The following is a 21,569-nucleotide window of genomic DNA, read 5'->3' as shown; positions in this document are numbered from 1 at the left end:
TCCTACATTAGACGTATGGCCGAAACAAGCTACTTCCTTTGGCTCTCAATAAATAAAGGAGTTCATTGTCTTGTTCTGACAAAAACTATGCCATTAAAACATAGTGATTACTAACTCAGACGGCCTTATTACAAAAAGATAAATCTGGTTTAGCACTAGTAATAAACCATTCACCAATGTATTCCTTATTACAAAATGAAGTTTATCTCTAAATCGTGATTCGTCTATGGTCTAAAGTTAGACCTGCGATGCCCCTAGTTTAACAGTGGTCTAAATGTAAAAATACAAACTCCATTTTAAAAATTCTATTGTTAGTTGTAGTTTTTGGAAAAATATTTTAACTAAATTAAAAATATATTAACTAAAAATATTTAAAGCTAATTTTACGACAATAAAAACATATAAAAGACGTTAATTGTTATTTTTTCACTCATTTGACTTTGAAATAGTCACCATTCAACGATCCAATAAAAATATCTCGCCGTTCCTTTTCTCCGTATAGGACTCCTACTTATAATTTAAAACTGATTTTCAGCCTAATAGTACATTAATAAATATTATATATTAATGAAATAGTTATAATGAAGACATAGATAAATAGAAATAAATTTATTTTTAGTTTATACATTTTTCTTTGAACTAATATTATTTTTGATCTTTTCAGTTTTCTGGTAAAATGGAACGTAATTGTACGGTGACAGACATGAGTGACTGATTTCTGTATGGAATACATAATGAACGATTTAACTGTAGTACTAAGTAGTCCTCTGTAAGATCTGGATTCGTAATAATGTTAGGTTTATTCCAAGTATTAACTTTAGGAATGGTTTAAACCACGACCATTTAGACCACGTTTCGTCCGAGTTTTAACAGATTTTTTGTAATAAGACCGAGAGTGTTCTATAATTATATTATGATATACTGTAATTGTGTTGTAATATTGAAATGAATAAATAAATAAAATATTGTTTACTTGCTGTACCCGTGACTTCGTCCGTGGATTTTAACTTTCTTTTTCTAAAATAAAAGTAGCCTTACTCCTTATTACATCTGCTAATAAAAGTCCGGTCAAAATCGGTCCAGCCATTTCAGAGATTTGCCGGAACAAACAGACAGACAGACCGACAAAAATTGTAAACTCAATGTTTAGAGACTGATTGATGATTGAAAATCGTGGACTTTCGCCGACAAGAACGCGGCTCTTACATTATGAATGAATAAATGACCATAAAATAGATTTTTTAGGGAACATATAAAAACTGAATTAAAAAAAAATACCATGGTTTCTATTGTAATAAACAGAAATAAGATCCGATAATTTCCAAATTCATAACGAAGTTCCGCGTGACATTAGAACTCCACGATCGAATGGCAGATCGATATAGTCACGATTAAAGTAACAATTCGCCAAATTAAACTCATTGTAATTACAAATCTAATAGAAGACAATAAGGTTTATTTTCCAATAAACAATTTAGAGTATACTATTAGATTCAAGCAGGTGGTATCACACCCCAATGGTGCCATGTGCACATCGCCCCTCAACAGCCCCATTTGGAGCATTCCTATAAATTTTATTGTTTCAGATAAAACAAAAATTTATTGCGAAACATTCGCCATTAAAGCATTACACACAATTTCTTTTGCCCGAAAAAAAATCAATAACCATAAACAAGAACCATTTGTCATTAATTCTCTTTTGGAATTTGAAAATAGAACATCTTTTCAGTTAGTATAATTTCTTTCGAAATTTGAAAATGGAAACACCTTTACAAAATGTAATCTTATTTCTTTGGAAATTTGTAAATGGAACATTTTTGCAATGTAGTCTAATTTCTTTCAAAATTTTAAAATAGAACATCTTTAAAATGTAGTCTTATTTTTCTTAATTTGAAAATGGAACACCTTTACAATGTAGTCTTATTTCTTTCGAAATTTAAAAAAAGAACTACAATGTTTTTTTTTGGCATGAGGCTAGTCTTTACAATGTTAACTAATTTTTCTTAATTTGAAAACGGAACACCTTTACAATGTAGTCTTATTTCATTCGAAATTTAAAAAAGGAACTTCTTTACAATGTAGCCTAATTTTTCTTAATTTGAAAATGGAACACCTTTACAATGTAATCTTTTCTTTCTTAATTTGAAAATGAAACATCTTTACAATGTAGTCTACATTGTAAACATGTTCCATTTACAAATTACATTCTTCTTAATTTCGCCCGGAAACAGATTCCTTTATGCGCATTATTACATATGGAAAGAAACACGCGAGCCAATCGACATTGCATGTTTCGGTGCGCAATTTAATAGTTATTTTAACCACAGTTTCAATAACAAAGGAACAAATGTGTATTATGGCGTCCGTTGCAAATTATATGATGCGGGAGAGTACTGAAATACAATCATTACAAGATAATTTCACAGGAATATCAACCATTACAACGCCATATTGCCTGCTCTTTCAGATAAAACTATCTTGGGGACTGGTCTGTTCGGGTTACGAACACTGATTAGACTTTGCTATTGAAAATATTGCTTTTCCGATCGATGTCACGTTCAATTCAAACGGGGATCGATATTACGAACCCGCTAGGGGTTCATCAGACCATCACTGGACGATAGGGGGCGAGTGCAGATGGCACTCCAAACCAAAAGACTTATGGAGCGGCTGAAGGACAACTCCCGTCTGGCGTATACGACGCCAGTCTTTGGCACCGCTTGGGGTTCGAACCTCGGCTCAGGGCGTCGTAATTTCGATCCCCGTTTGAATTGGACGGGGGATCGATCATTAGACCACATCGTATGAACTTTAATATCTAGTTTTATGGTGTACACCTTTGCGCTACATAAAGTCACCACCAAGTTACCTTTGTTCATGTATTTTTTTGTATGGAGCCGTGTATTAAATAAGCACTATTTGGAAGGGGAGGGGGGTCTTTACTTTGCTTATTTTGGTTCCTGGAAACCATCGCGATAAATTCCTGGTGAATTTGTCTCGATGGGCTAACTGATCTGACCTCATTTTCTTATCATCCTCCACTGGTGCCCCGCCAGCGTATACCGTTAGCGCAGGCGGGTGCTCCATTCCATAAAAAAAAATAGATTTAGCATAAAAAGCCTAGTTGCAATCTAATTGAGTGGAGGCCGTTGAAGGCATAAAAGGCCATTGGCTGCATCTTGAGACTTGGCAGACTGGTGCACCATTACATTATCATCCATAAAGAAAACTTATTGGGGCCGTTCAAGTATTACGTAAGCACTATTGCACTATTGTATTGTCTTTACTTTGCTTGTTTTAGATGACATGGGGGTAGGGGAGCCTAGATGATGATTACGTCATCGGCAGTTATTTACTTTTTTACACGAATAGCAACCCTCACATTGTCTTTGCTAAAAAAAATTTTTAAAAAACATTTATCGCGATGCTGTCCAGGAACCTCGTGGAGGTCAACCTGACATGGTACATTGCTATCAGTGGGGTTATCAGTCCACATTACTAACAATCCGCTTTCCCCCGGTGCTACAGTTAACGCTAGTGTTGAGTGTATGCGCCACCCCATCTACTAAACATATAATTGGTGACGAGGGTGAGTGTGCATCTGGTGGGTTGAATGAACTCGTATCGATCGATGCGCGGGCGCAATCCCAACATTGGTGTTTGATGTGCCATTATTAGGTAACATAGACGTAGTATCTATACATATAAATAAAATTGGAGTGTCTGTTTGTAATATTGAAATAACCATTTTTTACTACATGCATATGAACATAAATACGGTACATACACCGAAATAACATTTTTTATCATTTTTGTCTGTCTGACTGTTTGTTCCGGCTAATCTCTGAAACGGCTGGACCGATTTTGATGTGACTTTTTTTGGCAGGTAGCTGATGTAATAAGGGGTAACTTAAGCTACTTTTATTTTAGAAAAATAAAGTTAAATTCCCCTCGGACAAATCGCGGGAACAGATAGTTGATAATAAATATCATGGACAATTCACACAGCGCCATCTAGTCCCAAGCTAAGCAGAGCTTGTATTATGGGCATTAGACAAAGTTATATAAATACATGGATGCATTATTTTTGTAAATAAATACATATTATACATATAAATCATCCAGACAGATACAAACAATCATACTCATGAAAACAAATGTTTGTACCATGCGAGGAATCGAACCCGCGATCATCGGATAGTAAAGCGGTATGCTAAACCACAAAACCACCGAGGCTTTCCCTATGAGGCAGGGTGGTATCCTCGGTCATTTCCACCCCAGGGCAGTTACTGCAAAATCTACCTTCTGCTAACTGGCTTACCAGGGTGGGAATAGGGATGGTTAGTAATGTGGACTGATGATCTTATTGCTAGCAATGTACCATGTCAGGTCGACCTCCACGCGGTTCCCTTGAAACCATCGTGATAAATTCTTGGTGAATTTGTCATGATGTCAGGTCAGTTAGACCTGACCTCATGTTCTTATCGTCCTCCACTGGTGCCCCGCCAGCGTAAACCGTTAGCACAGGCGGGTGCTCCATTCCATAAAAAAAAATAGATTTAGCATAAAAAGCCTAGTTGCAATCTAATTGAGTGGAGGCCGTTGAAGGCATAAAAGGCCATTGGCTGCATCTTGCGTTGTATCCGCTTGGATGCGCGGGCGCACCGTCCGTGACCTGCCGTTAACGTAACCTAACGTAATATAAACTAAACGTTACACAACATATGTACAGTAACGATACGTACGTTTTTATCTAATAGATAGATAGATAGATAAAGCAATAAGACCGCCTTTTGTATCAGTGTATATTTTCCATTTAAATTGTTTTTTTTTGTTTTTGTTCTGTAATTGGTGCAATAAAGAGGATAAATAAATAAAAAATATCAAATTCAAATTCAAAAATCATTTATTCATGTAGGACATTTTAGCCGCTTATGAACGTCAAGTTTTTACATTATAATTTTTTTTCCCTACCGTCCAGTTCGGTATATAAATCCAATTGAGAAGAACTGGCAAGAAACTCAATTGAATTACTTTTTTTTTAAAGCCATTTTATTTACCATTTATATTTCTATAGATGTCTATGTCTAACATTAAATGAAAATCCCGTGCATGAACAACTATTGCCATGCACGCTCGTCATTCAAGTAATCGTTTAGTGAGTAATAGGCTTTGCTCAGTAAATATGATTTAACAGATGTTTTGAATTTATTTAAGGGTAATTCCAATATATCCTTCGGTATCTTATTGTAAATTTTTATACCTATTCCCATAAAAGACCTATTGACTTTTTCTAAACGATACTTGGGGACAGCAAGTTTGTCTTTAAATCTAGTATTATATAAAAATGTAAAGTAACAATAAAATTATTTAAAAGAGCAACACGCAAGTTTCTTTATGATGAGACAGCTTTCCGAATGAGCGGTAGATTAAAATTTGATGACTATTCAAAAGTGCTTCAACGTAAGTTTATTTGAATAAATGATTTTCTATTCTATTCTTATTATTTAGTTTAATTCCTCTACAATTAACATGTGTGAGACCACAAATATTCGGTGTGGAAACCTGACCAGAGTTACGACCTTCTCCAGTGGCGATCAAACTCCGACTGTTATTGAGTCTACACTCATATCGCGAGTGTTTCGCCTCTGAACAAGGCTTCATCAGGTGTTAATTAGACTTCGGGTACAGCTCGGAAGCCTAGTGTTGACCCATCGGCGACCAAACCGCGACAAACACATGTCGCGATATGGGTGTAGACTGTAGACTCAACAAAATAACAGAGTCTGTTATAAATCTGCCAGAAAAAAGATTTAAATGTCATATAAAACAGTTCCTTTGCAAAAAAGCTTACTATAAAATTGAAGAATTCGTTAACGATAATAATGTTTTTATAGAAAAACTTTAAATCCATAGCACTGACAATATTATCTGATTACACTAATAATGAGTGCGTAGCGACTTCTATGTTGATTATCGCATGCCTCTTACTTGTTATACTGTAATCATTTATAAAAAAAATCTATTAAAAAGAGCAACACACAAGTTTCTTGCTCATTCTTCTTGTGACGAGTCTGCGTTCCGAATGAGTGGTAGAATCAAAATATGACTATTCAAAAGTGCTTATAATGAGTTTATTTGAATGAAGATTATTTCTATCCACACAATCCATCCTAATCATCTCATCCATACCTATCTCTCCATCTAGTAGAGAAAATTACCCACGACCATATAGGTCCTTCGATTTATGGTATGTTCCTAAGATAGCCTATAAACAATTTTATTGCGATCGTTGAATTAAATTCAGACATAAACATGATACAATAGAACTCTATGGTCTAAAGAGAGCCATAGACACCGTTTATTGCTCTGCGGTTCTCAATGGCGGGAAATAACAATGAGCCCGCATTGTTTTGTCTATCATTTACCTGATTATATCAATATTAATCTTAATGCGGAACGAATAGATGTTATTTTAGAATATAATGTGTCATACAATATTGTGTTTAAAATGTTTTGTTGTGAAAAGCAGTTCTGAGTCTAAGACAGCCATTACTCTGTGCTAAGTCATCGTGGAGTAGAGAAACTGTGCTTTTTACGAAATTGCACGGACGGACGAGTATAAAATTGTAGTGTCTTTTTGTAATATTGAAATAACCGTTTTTTACTACATGCATATGAATATAAATACGGTACATACACTAAAATAACATTTTTTACAATTTCTATCTGTCTGTCTGTTTGTTCCGGCTAATCTCTGAAATGGCTGGACCTATTATGACGGGACTTTTATTGGCAGGTAGCTGATGTAATAAGGAGTAACTTAGGCTACTTTTATTTTAGAAAAATAAAGTTAAATTCCACGCGAACGAATTCGCGGGTACAGCTAGTCTTTCATATATATAGGGATCATTGAAACATAACTTAGTATTTCTCAAATTTATACTCTATTATGAAGGGATTGAGTTTAAATTTAGTTGTGGACGTGGGCGAGGGGTCGAACCATATGTTTATGCCTTCACGGTCCAACAAATAGGGGATGACCAGGGGAAGGTTGAAGGACATTTTACAATTTCCACATATATACTTTGTGTCCTTAACCTTTTTAATTACGGCATTCTGGCCAAAAAGAAGGCCTAATGCCTTTATACGAATTTAAAAATAGAAACAGGACATAATCTGTTCTGATTCTATTTTTAAATTTGTACGTTTATATTTTTAAATGGCTAAATATAATGTAATCCATTATACGAATTTAAAAATAGAATAAGAAAAAGTTTGTTTTGATTCTATTTTTAAATTTGTATGATTATATTTTTAATTGGCCAAAAATAATCTAATGCGTTATACGGATTTAAAAATAGAATCCATCAGAAAAAAGTTTGTTCTGATTCTATTTTTAAATTTCTATGATTATATTTCAAACTCTCTGGTTATGGTTATTTATAAATTGTATCTGGGAATCTCTCATGGAAACATTACTTTGACGACCTCGGTGGTCTAGTGGTTTAGCACACCGCTTTACGTCCGATGGTCGCGGGTTCGATTCCTCGCACGGCACAAACATTTGTATTCATGAGTATGATTGTTTGTATCGGTCTGGGTGTTTTCTATGTATAATATGTATGTATTTACAAAAAAAATATCTACGTATATGTATCAGTTGTCTAGTACCCATAACACAAGCTTTAGCTAGCTTAACTTGGGTCTAGATGGCGCTGTGTGAATTGTCTTGAGATTATTATTATTATTACAGAAGATTTGGCTGTATGGTCTTGTCTTTTGCCTATCCACTTGTGGATAAAATATACTACCACTACTAAATTGTATCTGTATTGCAATGTACTCTATGTACTGACAATTGTATAGTCTGTGCTGTACCTATAAATATACTCGTACAGTTTTATCAATACGGCCCACTTTATGTGTTTTAAACTTGTCAAATAATTAATATTTATTTGCACTAGTAATGATAACGGTGCCCTATATTGCAACAAAATAATTTTATCGTCAGTTCATTCACAAATGGTACATGTATATATACGCTATGGTTTATCAATTACAAGTTACGCCTTCATTAACTCGTGATATGCAGTAATAAATGTTCTTTTAATCAACACACAAGTTTCTTGCTGCATTCCGAATGAGCGGTAGAATAAAAAAATGTGACTATTCAAAAGTGCTTATATTAAGTTTATTTGAATAAAGATTATTTCTATTTCTATTTCTAATCTACTACATGAATATCTAATTTTCATTTAATGTTAGACATAGACACCTATATAAATATACATTGTAAATAAACTGGCTTTAAAAAAAAAGTAATTCAATTGAGTTTCTTGCCAGTTCTTCTCAATTGGATCTATATACCGAACTGGACGGTAGGGAAAAAAATAAATTTAGAATGTTAAAATTTGACGTTCATAAGCGGCTAAAATGTCCTGCATGAATAAATGATTTTTGAATTTGAATCTGTGAGCCCGTCAAAGCGGAATCAAATCTACTAAAGACAACAGGCAAAAGAACTCACATACAGCTCATAAGTAAAAATAAAAGAAGCTGAGAAAACTAAATGTACAAAAAATAATAATAATAATAATGATAAGTCTATTATCGGTGACGACCTCGGTGGTCTAGCGGTCTAGCACACCGCTTTACGACCGATGGTCGCGGGTTCGATTCCTCGCACGGCGCAAACATTTGTATTCATGAGTATGATTGTTTGTATCGGTCTGGGTGTTTTCTATGTATAATATGTATGTATTTACAAAAAATATCTATGTATTTGTATCAGTTGTCTAGTACCCATAACACAAGCTTTAGCTAGCTTAACTTGGGTCTAGATGGCGCTGTGTGAATTGTCCTGAGATTATTATTATTATTACCCCATCAAAGGGAGATATATATAAATACATAGATATTTTTTTTCGTAAATACATACATATTATAGGTATCTTCTAAATATAATTATATGACTCAAAGGTGACTGACATAGTGATCTATCAACGCACAGCCCAAACCACTGGACGGATCGAGCTGAAATGTGGCATGCAGGTAGATGTTATGACGTAGGCATCCTCTAAGAAAGGATTTTGATTAATTCTACTCCCAAGGGGATAAAATAGGGGATGAAAGTTTGTATGAAACTGTCAATTTTAAACCGATCGGGCTGAGACTTTGCATGCATAACGCTACTATGACGTAGGCATCCCCTAAGAAAGGATTTTGTTAAATTCCACCCCTAAGGGGATAAATTAACGCGAGCGACGCCGCGGGCAAAAGCTAGTTAACCATAATATTCATTGCCATCCGTTATAAGCTAATCCAACGAACTACAAACTGTCCCTTTCATTCTGAACGAGATTGAAAAACTTTCCGATCCTTTCATTCGAGGCATAGACAATATAGGTATATCGCACAGCTGAAAAAAAAAGGTCAATATTCTTTATGTTTCAAGGCTAGATAAGTTCGCACGAGTGACGTGTAGGTATGTTAAAATAAGTTTTTTGCGAGCTTAAATTATTTGTTTAATAATTTCAATATGCAGACTTTCTTGCCCCGGCTTCGCCTGGGTGTACATGTATTATACATATAAACCTTCCTCTTGAATCACTCTATCTATTAAAAAAACCGCATCAAAATCCGTTGCGTAGTTTTAAAGCTTCAAGCATACATAGGGACAAACAGACAGCGATTTTATTTGATACTAGCTGGACTTCGTCCGCGTGGAATTTAACTTTATTTTTCTAAATTAAAAGAAATTTTCTAAAATAAAAGTTGCCTAAGTTATCTTAAGTTGTTCTTATTACATCAGCTACCTGCCAAAAAAAGTCCCGTCAAAATCGGTCCAGCCATTTCAGAGATTAGCCGGAACAAACAGACAGATAGACAAAAATTGTAAAAAATGTTATTTTGGTGTATGTACCGTATTCATATGCAGGTAGTAAAAAACGGTTATTTCCATATTACAAACAGACACTCCAATTTTATTTATATGTATGTATAGACTATGTAATGATATACATTGTTAAGAAAACGTAGAGGTTATAAAAACCCTGGTAATTTAATATACTAATAAAAATAACATGTTATTTAGTTAAAAGTATCTTTACTTGTCTATGATACCTACAGGATATATTAAAGAAATATAAATCAGAGTATATTTTAGTTTATCTATGTTTAAATTAATAAGTACATTAGTTTAAAATAAATAATGTACTTAGTTAATTTTGGTCCCTAAAAATAAATAATAAATAAGATATCTCAATGCTAAAAATATTAAAAATAAAAATTATCTATGTACATCTGTATAAAAAAAAAATAACAATTTATCGCCGCCATAACAAACAACAATGGTGTTTTATTTTTCGAAAAACTATAGACAATACCAAAGTTATTTTTTAAATCTAACAGACTTACCCGGAGCACTGGCAGTTGCTTTCGCAATTGTTACTGGCTTCGCTCCACATTTTGGCAAGTTCCAAATATGCACTATATTTAAAAACACAATCACAAGTCCATTTTTCATTCAGTCTTTTAATAATCTCTCTCAAAGTTAATTCACGGTCGCGAGCAACAAAACGAATTGCAGCCGGCGCCGTCCGACGAACAACTGGCGCGATATGTGCTCGTTTCCAAAACCGTTGTTCCCAGAGCTAGTCCTGTCACCCCTGTGGTCCCGCGGTTATACGGTAGGAAATTTCTACTACTATAGTAGTTTTTTCATAACTTAAACTAAGCGTGGTGTTTATTGGAATGTATTTCTTTAGTTTTTTGCTTATATAATTATTCTGTTACTAAATAATGTTTATTATAATAAATTGCAAGAATTAATAATTATTTGGGAGTGTTTTTAATTATTAAGTGCTTATTTTTATACAACTATTTAATAGTCAATATTATTAACGGATTAGCAGAGAAGTTAGAAAATGTAGTAATATATTATTCTTGTTAATGAAAATATTGTAGAGTTCATTAAAATAATATGTAAAATATTATTTTAATGAACTCTACAATGTTTTACAGTTGTGTCTACAGTGTTTTGTGCTACTATTGAAGTATAAATGGGACAAATGAATAATTTATCATATAATTAATTATCGTTCACATAATCTCTAATAAAATTGTTCAAATTAGTTGTTTGTTTTATTTTTAATTGCATGTTTTATAGTGATGATATATTTATATTGTAATAGCTGTGCCCGCTTTTTTACGCGCGTGAAATTTATAACCTATACGTTATAATGATGTATAAGCTAAAGTTTCATCAAAATCCGTTTAGTATTTTTTGTGTAAAATAGTAACAAACATTCATCCATACTCACAAGCGTTTATAATTAATAAGATTTATAGGTCTTCACTTAATATATTTTTACATACTTTTGAAATAAATTCCTTTAGTGTTAGTTGAATATTAAAAAGTAATTAACACTGAAAAGTTTTAGGTTATATATGTCACTTTGCCGGGAAAAAAATCGGTTAGGTTTGAAATAATTTTAAATTTAGAAGATTCTCGGGTTGAAGCTGGTAACTAAAACTTGCACTGGCGCGTAATCCAACCCGTCTACCCTGCCAACTAACTAGATCGTATAACTATACATTGCATTTCCAACTCTATTACTAAGCTTATAAGACTTAAAACAGTTAAAGAAAATCATCAATGGAATGTCATACAAAAATCATATGGCCACCGAATCTAGACACGCGGTAGCGTGTCAAGCCGAGTTTCAAGTAAACTGGCGAGCAGCACCGTGTGTATATTTACACGAACCACAATAACTCAAAAACTCTTTCACATAAACCTGTCAAATTTGGTATATATTGAGACGTAAATATGTGTTCCAAATTTCATAAACATATCTCAAACGGTTATTTAGATATTAATGTCCAAAAATCGTCATTTTTATCACTGATCAACTATAGATCAAAATTATACACAATCAATATCAAGTTCAATCATATGCAGATAGTAATTATATAAACCAAAAAATGTCAAACTGGTAAATTGTTATCATTAGGGTATAAATTTTTCCCTAATTGATCTAATAATAAAACTAACCTGTACGATTACCATATAATAGCAAAAGCTTACGATATTCAAAGTCATCCGTTAGAAATCCTTATTAATATAGGGGGTAGGGTAGAAAATCGCTATTGTAGTTAGTTTTTTGAGTGTATATATTAATTTTGTCAATGCAAGGTAGTTCCTGAGAATTCCCTTCAAATCATATGGTAGTGCTGTGAAGAATTCCTTTCTGTTTGCCGACGATTTTAGGTTTTTTCAATACCAAATGGGTCACTCCATTGTACCAATTTCCGTAAATACTTACTGTATCCAATCCTTAAAAGTCTGAACAAGTATTCTAGTATTCTTTTCAATAGAAAGAAAGAAAAATATTTTATTCAGTGCAATGTAAAAAATACAATATAAACAACAAACGAAAAAAAAGAGCAAATAAAATGTACATATAATTAAACTTAATTTAAATTACTAACAGTATTTTTAATTGTTTTTTAATAGATATAGAATTTTTTTCCGGACTACTCTAATTACAGCTTCACCGGACGTTATTGGGCGGAAGAATAGAATAGAATAGAATAGAAAATCATTTATTCAAATAAACTTACATTGAAGCACTTTTGAATAGTCATCACATTTTTTTTAATCTACCGCTCATTCGGAATGCTGTCTCATCACAAGAAGAACGAGCAAGAAACTTGTGTGTTGCTCTTTTAAATAATTTATTCTTACTTACAATTTAAGTTTAAGTGTGTGAATACAAACTACCGATTAGCACTAATTCATATTGAATAATAAAATAGAAAAAACATTTAATATACAACAACTGGTTAAACAATTACCTATTAAAGGAAGGACTTATGGGGCGGCTGAAGGCCAACTCCTGCCTGATGGATACGACTTTAGCCTGAGGGCACCACTAGGGGTTCGAACCTCGGCTCAGGCCGTCGTAATATCGATCCCCGTTTGAATTGGACGGGGGATCGATCAGTTTGATTCACCTAATGAACCATAGTAAACCCCATAAAACTTATAACATGGCGAAAAACATATGGTGGGAACGTACAGATAATTATATTCTATTTATACTACATTATCTTTACATATAGATAAAATTGGAGTGTCTGTTTGTAATATTGAAATAACCGTGTTACTACATGCATATGAATATATATACGGTACATACACCAAAATAACATTTTTTATAATTTCTGTCTGTCTGTCTGTTTTTTTTTTATGGATGATAATGGAATGGTGCACCCGCCTGCGCTAACGGTTTACGCTGGCGGGGCACCAGTGGAGGATGATAAGATGAGCATGAGGTCACGTCAGTTAGCACATCGTGACAAATTCACCAGGAATTTAACACGATTGTTTCCAGGGGGAACCGCGTGGAGGTCGACCTGATATGGTACATTGCTAGCAATGAGGTTATCAATCCACATTACTAACAATCACCTTCCCCCCTCTATCTGTCTGTTGGTTCCGGTTAATCTCTGAAATGGCTGGACCGATTTTGACGGGACTTTTATTGGCAGGTAGATGTAATAAGGAGTAACTTAGGCTAGTTTTATTTTAGAAAATTAAAGTTATTTTCCACGCGGACAAAGTCGCGGGTACAGCTAACTATCACCCCCTATTTTATTTTAGCCCCTTAAGGGTATTTTTTTTACAAACAATGTATATTATTTATATTTAATCAACAGCCTCAAAAATAAGTTTCAAGCTTCTAGCTTCAAAAATGACGATTTTACATAAAAACTTGCATCCAATAATTATTTTGCCCATATTCCAAGGGTAATTTTTTTAAAACAATGAATGTCATATGTATTTATATTTAATCAACAATCAATAATAAGTTTCAAGCTTCTAGCTTCAAAAATGACGATTTTACATAAAAACTTGCATCCCCTATTTATTTTGCCCCCTTAAGGGTATTTTTTTACAAACAATGTATATTATTTATATTAATCAACACCCTCAAAAATAAGTTTCAAGCTTCTAGCTTCAAAAATGACGATTTTACATAAAAACTTGCAACCCCTATTTATTTTTTGCCCCCTTATATTAATTTTTTTACAAACAATGAATGTCATATTCATATGTATTTATATTTAATCAACAGTATCAATAATAAGTTTCAAGCTTCTAGCTTCAAAAATGACGTGTTTACATAAATGTATATATAATCTTACAAAAAATGTTAACGGCTTAAGTAACCACCGGTTTAACTGATCGTTTTTTATTTTATTTATTATTATTTTCTAGGGTACTAGACCCCTATTATAAATACCTTATAAACTAACATAGATATGTAAAAATAATATAAATTCATTATCATTACATAGTATATAACAAAGTCGCTGTCCCCGTCTGTCTCTATGTATGCTTATATCTTTAAAACTACGCAACGGATTTTGAAGCGGTTCTTTTAATAGATAGTGAAGTTTTAATAGAACTTTTATTTTATTAACAAAACAAGTAAGTAATCTTTTAATAACTAACAGCCGTACAAATCATAGAGAGAACGAATTGAACGGACATGAATGAACACTGAATGAACAGTGAATGAATGAATGTTGCCAACATAACAATAATGGAACACAAACTGACCAACTCTACAATATATCAATGTGTAACATTGCCACATCTAACAGATAGAGTGATTCAAGAGGAAGGTTTATGTGTATAATACATGTACACCCATGCAAAACCGGGGTGGGTAGCTAGTATAAATATAAATAGCCTGTGTGGTCACGGCACTGTCGATACACCATACCTTTCGGCCAGTAGTCCTCCTTCATGAAGGGCAGCTTTACTATCGAATATCGCGGTTTCTATTCCTCGATGCAAACATTTTTATTTACCCTATATACTTGATAGGATTTATGCATTTCTAATTAAAAAAAAAATATCAACATTCTGCAATATTTCTCTATATAAACTACTAGCTTTTTTATAATTTCTTCTCGCTATAATTTATCCCCTTAGGGGTGGAATTTATTAAAAGCCTTTCTTAGGGGATGCCAATGTCATAGTAGCTTTACGCATGCAAAGTCTCAGCCCGATCGGTTTAAAATTGACAGTTTCATATAAACTTTCATCCCCTATTTTATCCCCTCGGGGGTAGAATTAATCAAAATCCTTTCTTAGCGGATGCCTACGTCATAACATCTACCTGCATGCCAAATTTCAGCCCGATCCGTCCAGTGGTTTGGGCTGTGCGTTGATAGATCACAATGTCAGTCACCTTTGAGTTATATATATTTAGATAGTCGTGTGAAATTTCATACGCCGTCCTCGCAATTTTCGTAAAAAGTGGTACAAAGTGTTATTTACTTTTTGCAATTCACGTATTAACAAATAAATAAATAACACATCATAATAACAAATAAATGGCTGGCTCAAACTGGACATTAGTAGCACAAAACAGAGACAAATGGACATCTTTGGAGGAGGCCTTTACCCAAAATGGGGTTCTTGATAACTAAATATATGTAAATATATAAATACATATTAGTAACAAATAGATTAATAATAATAAATACATATAGTAAATAATAATAATAATAAAAATACTTGAATAATTATAAATTAACAAATAGTGGTAAATATATATATTCTAAGTTACTAACACATAAAATTGTAATAAGCAAGTAACCACCGTTTAAATAAAAAGGCTTTTTTAATTTTTTAATTTTAATTTAATAATAAATAAATAACACAGCGCCATCTTGCACCGTGCGAGGAATCGAACCCGCGACCACCGGAATTAAAGCGATGTGTTCATATTATAAAAATGTTCGTGAGTATAGATAGATAGATCGCTGGATGTATGTTTGTTACTCTTTCACGCAAAAACTACTCAATTGATTTTGATGAAATTTTAAAGTAATATAGCTTATACATTGGAATAACTTATAGGCTATAAATGTCAGGCGAATAAATCCGCGGGCACAGTCACTATGTATCTACATATAAACCAACTATACATCTGCCAGTTTTTGCGGGAGCATCGCACAAATGACATCAGATTATCGCCACCATCGCTCCGTAATTTGAACTGGTTTGATGTTACTAAATTACTATTATTCCTAGCTCGATAGCAACCGGCTAAACCACGTTTTGTATTTTTTTAAGATGGTAATGGAATGGTGCTCGCGTTTGCTCTAACAGTTTTTCCTGGCGGGGTACCAGTGGAGGATGATAAGATGAACGAGATCAGGTCATTAGGACCAGGAACACACAACAAGGAAGGACACACAAGTTTCTTGCTCGTTCTTCTTGTGATGAGACAGCTTTCCGAATGAGCAGTAGATTAAAAGAATATAATGACTATTCAAAAGTGCTTCAATGTAAGTTTATTTGAATAAGTGATTTTCATTTCGTTTCAATAACCGCCACGTTTGAGAAGTCCGCACATAACCTACAATTAGGATAACGAAGTAACGTTATCTTTGGCCATTTCTTCTTGTCCATATTAATTTAGACTAAAAACTGAGAGGAGAGAGTCAGAGAGAGAGAGAAGAGGTCAACCTGACATGGGTGTAAATATTCTTAATCATTATCATTACATAGTATAAAACAAAGTCGCTGTCGTTGTCTGTCCCTATGTATGTATAAATCTTTAAACTACGTAACGGATTTTGAAGCTAGTTAAATATAAACACATGGCAAAATTGGGCCTTAGTTTAAAAAACAATTTGCAGATTTAGCCGAACTGAAGAGGAAATGCCACAACAATAGTCACTCTATTCTCCCAAGTTTGAATTTGAAATAAATTTGTATTATTGTAAACATTTTTTTTTCTCTCTATCTGCGATCAGCCTTTCCGGCTATAATCAGATTTTTTAAGTTATTGGCTTTTTGAGATGATGTATGTAAGGTGCCATCTCATTTACTTTCTTTAGATGTTGGCAAGGCGAGGTCTTTTTAATCTAGATGGACAGTTATTTATATCCAGTACTTTTGAAGCTAACTGGTTCTTATAAACCGGCTAATCTGTGTTTATATCTTCCACAGGCTTTCTGTATCTCTTCTTTTACAGTTGGAATTTCTAGATGTGTATGTACTTCAATGTTTTTTATGAACCAAGGAGCTCTGGCTATGGTTTTTAATGCCTTGTTTTGGAAGCGCTGAAGAATTTCTATGTTAGAGTGTGAAGCTGATCCCCATAGTTCCATTGCATACAACAAGTCCACACTGGTTTTATGATGCTCTTATAGATGAGGAGTTTGTTTTCCAGACTTAATTTAGACTGTCTACCTATCAAAAGTACATGTCTTTAAGTTTTCTATCAGCTTGGTTTTTTTTTGCTTTTATGTGGTCTCTCCAAGTAAGTCTTCTGTCCAGATGCATTCCGAGATATTTTACCACCGTTTGTTGTGGCAAAATAGTTCCATCTAAGTACTGGTGTGCAATTTCCTCTTTTCAATGAGAATGTGATATGGAGAGAGAGAAGTGGTGCTCACTTGAATTCTCCACTTATTCAACCATTCTTTAATTCCATTCAGATGTTTCTGAAGCTCTGTAGATGCAATATGTGGGTCTCTATTACATGACAGCACTGCTGTAAACTCGTCTGCATATGTTGCTGTAACTATACCATTAGTAGTGGGAAGGTCAGCAGTATATATTGTGTACAATACTGGGCCAAGGACAGAACCCTGTGGCACTCCGGCTTTTATTTCAAAATAATCTGATAGGTGATCATCATACTTAACATGAAATATCCTATGTTATGTTATTGTAAACATGTACAACATTTATTTGGAAAGAATACGAGCTGAGTTTCTTGTCAGTTCTCATCTTGATATCATTCCGAACTGACGGTAGATTTGACATATCATAAGAGTCTGTAATAGACCTACATGAATAAAGATATTTTGAATTTAAAAATGAATCTGTATTATTGTAAACATGTACAACATTTATTTAAAAAAAATACGAGCTGAGTTTCTTGTCAGTTCTTCTCATCTCGAAATCACTCCGAACTGACGGTAGATTTGACATATCATAAGAGTCTGTAATAGACCTACATGAATAAAGATATTTTGAATTTAAAAATGAATCTGTATTATTGTAAACATGTACAACATTTATTTGAAAAGAATACGAGCTGAGTTTCTTGTCAGTTCTCATCTTCATATCATTCCGAACTGACGGTAGATTTGACATATCATAAGAGTCTGTAATATGTATGTCTAATGAATGTAGGTCTAATGAATAAAGATATTTCGAATTTTGAATTTGAATTGTATGCATCCTATGTGGTTGTAGCCCACTCATGCATATGCGAAATATCTCCTTTGGAAAGTATACACTCTATCCTGAGGAGATAAAAACCATCGCTTCTAAGAATATCCTTCAATTCTTGTCCCTCATAGTTGCTGTTAGCGAAAAAGGGCGAGCACAATAGATCTATGTAGGTCGCAGTACTACAGGTCTTAGCATCTGACAATAGAATAAAACCCTCAATAAAAGAGGTATTAGGACTTTTGAATGCACTAATCCTGACAGTAATTTAGTGCCTTCTGCTGAGCAGATTCTTGAAATACTCCAATCATTGCTACTTGAAACCTCATTGATTCTTTGAGCTGCTTACCTAACGTTATCACTACTCTTATCAGAATGGAAGGCCAAGCTTTCCCGCCATATGACCGTTAACTGATAACGTGATACGTCACGTTATCAACTATATGATTATTGATAACCAGGGATGTCATGGATATAAAATTTCGGATACGGATAGGTTTCGGATATAGTAATGTTGTATTGGTGTATACTGTTTATGTATGTAATATGTTATGTTATTTATTATTATTCATTTGTCATTATTATTATTATGTTTTTTTTTTCTCTTCTATTCTAGTGCCACCTTCCACCTTTTGTTTTTTTCTCCTCTACCCAAAGGTTGCCTGGAAGAGATTGCATAAGCGATAAGGCCGCCTTTTGTACCCTTTTATTTTAATTACTCTATTAATGTAATTTTTCCTGGTGCAATAAAGAGTATATAAATATAAATAAATAAATAAATAATGATTATTATACCGGATGTATGCGGATATGAAATTATTTCGGATTATCCGTTAGTTCCGGATAATTTCGGTTACGGATATTAATTTTTTAAGGAATTTCAAAAGTAAAATACAAATAGCTGATAAAATAGATACATAACGTGTCTCAATTAGTTTCCGCCCCTATCCGATATCCGAAACTTTTATTTCGGATTCGGTTATGGTTACGGATATTTTTTATATCGGATATCCGATAGTTGCGGTTACGGAGTTCCTTAGCATCCCTGTTGATAACTTTATAAGTTGAATTTACTCATGGCTGCGGAAGTGAGTTTCGCAAGAGTAGTGTGATAAATTTATACGTGAGGAATAAATATATCACACTACTACTAAAGTATGTGATAATAAATATAATGCACATAATTCGACGAATTCGACGACCTCGATGGTCTAGCGGTCAAGCACACCGCTTTACGACCGATGGTCGCGGGTTCGATTCCTCGCACGGCACAAACATTTGTATTCATGAGTATGATTGTTTGTATCGGTCTGGATGTTTTCTATGTATAATATGTATGTATTTACAAAAAAAAATATCTATGTATTAGTATCAGTTATCTAATACCTATAACACAAGCTTTAGCTAGCTTAACTTGGGTCTAGATGGCGCTGTGTGAATTGTCCTGAGATTATTATTATTATTCCTAACTTAAAAAAAATCTCTTATTATTATTATTATTATTATAATGTGGGGGAAGAGGGTCAGTAATGTGGACTGATGACCCCATTTACAAACTCCCAGAGTCTGTAAAGAAAGAAAACTGTTTATTTGGTACACTGAAAATAATTTTTAAATTTTAATTTACATTTTTATATTAATAATTACAGTACCAACTAGGTCTCCGCTCAGCATATGTCGTGACGGGGTGCCACGACGCTGGCTTTCAGCGGATACCTTCATATATAATAAATATAATAATAATAATACACATACATACATAAATCTAGGCGGATAACACAATAAACATTTACGACATACTACCATATATAAATAAACATAAAACATAACTACACTGAAACATAAAATAAACATAAAGTTCTGGTGACACTAGTAGGCTGACACCTTGCATTACCCCGCTCTTGGAGTGCAGACACATCACGACACAGTTTTCTGAGTGAGGAGGAGTATTTTTTTTAATTTATTTTAAAAAATCTGCACACTTGTACTCAATTTGCCAGAAAAAAATTCAAATGTGTTATAAAATATTTTCTTTGTAAAAAAGCTTATTATAAAATTGAAGAATATATAAATGATGATAATGTTTTTGTAGAAAATATCTAACTTGAAATTATAGCGCTGATAATGTTATCTGATTGAACAGAGATTAAGTGCGTAGCGGTTTCTATGTTGATTGTCGCATGCCTAATCCTTGTTGTTAATTAAATATAATTAAATCAATATTTATTTAAAAGAGCAACACCCAAGTTTCTTGCTTGTTCTAGTTTTCCCATTCAGTCCTCTCGCTCAGTTGTCGCCCGGCAATATTTCCGGCAGCGCGAGTGGCAGGGGAAGCAGCTGAATGTAAACGTAGCATTATGAGTGCGTAGCGATTTCTATGTCGAGTTAATTTTACCTAAATGCCGTCTACACAAAGTTAGTAATTCATTTTATAGTAACTGCGTAAGATTCTATAATAAACTGCCAGAATCTACGCTAAATCTGACAGAGAGGCAATTCAAACTTTATATTAAACAAATGTTATGTAAAAAAGCCTATTATAGGATAGATGAATTTATAGATGATAGCAATATATAGCAAGTATAAGTTTATTTGCGGACAACGTTATAATTTATTTTTCATACTGCTTTCTTGATATATGATGGCGTAGCGGCTTTTGTATTGATTGCCGCATGCATCCTTATGTAAAGTGCGAATACTGTAACTACCATATAGTAATTTTAAGTAGCTGTGACGTGGTCGAGTGGAATGAGTAGTCATGCTCACTAAAATGTCCAGACATGTGGCGGCGTGGTGGGCCGAGTCATTGGGCTCCCTAAAATATGGTCGAGCGCAGTGATGGCTGGCTCATCCGTCATACTCGTGAACGAGTGCTGCTTGTTAGGACTGGTCTGCTCTTATCACTACGACTGATTTAATCTTATTGTGTTTTTATATTTGAGCCTAAATGAATTAGTGCTGGTTGGTAGTTTGTATTCACACGTTTCAACTTGTAAAATGTGAACTTACAAGGATTGTTTAAAAGAGCAACACACAAGTTTCTTGCTTATTCTGCTTGTGATGAGACAGCTTTCCGAATGAGCGGTAGATTTAAAAAAATGTTGACTATTCAAAAGTGCTTAAATTAAGTTTATTTGAATAAATGATTTTCTATTCTATTCTATTCTATTCTATCACATACTTCTTACCAGTTACTGTGCAAATTCACAAGGAACTTATTACTATTATTTCCTGAATTAATAATAATTTACACGATTCAAACATATAACTCTTTATACCAACCAATCATATACAC

At 33.6% G+C, this 21,569-nt stretch overlaps 1 protein-coding gene across 1 annotated transcript in view; it reads right to left on the bottom strand.

Moving 5' to 3' along the window:
* The window catches only part of LOC131845278 (M-phase inducer phosphatase-like), a 47,587-nt gene extending 37,090 nt beyond the window's left edge, over nucleotides 1-10,497 (bottom strand). Inside the window, exon 1 of the mRNA XM_059194318.1 lies at nucleotides 10,420-10,497. Coding sequence (XP_059050301.1) covers nucleotides 10,420-10,469 — 50 coding nt within the window. The 5' untranslated portion in view covers nucleotides 10,470-10,497. The remainder of the gene's footprint in view (nucleotides 1-10,419) is intronic.
* Nucleotides 10,498-21,569: the final 11,072 nt, after the last annotated feature.

Source organism: Achroia grisella, unplaced genomic scaffold (assembly GCF_030625045.1).
Source record: "Achroia grisella isolate CSIRO2021 unplaced genomic scaffold, CSIRO_AGI_Agris_v1 utg461, whole genome shotgun sequence".
In the NCBI taxonomy this organism is placed as follows: Eukaryota; Metazoa; Arthropoda; class Insecta; order Lepidoptera; family Pyralidae; genus Achroia; species Achroia grisella.
Note: the sequence above shows the minus strand (reverse complement) of the source record. Positions and strands in the feature narration are given on the sequence as shown.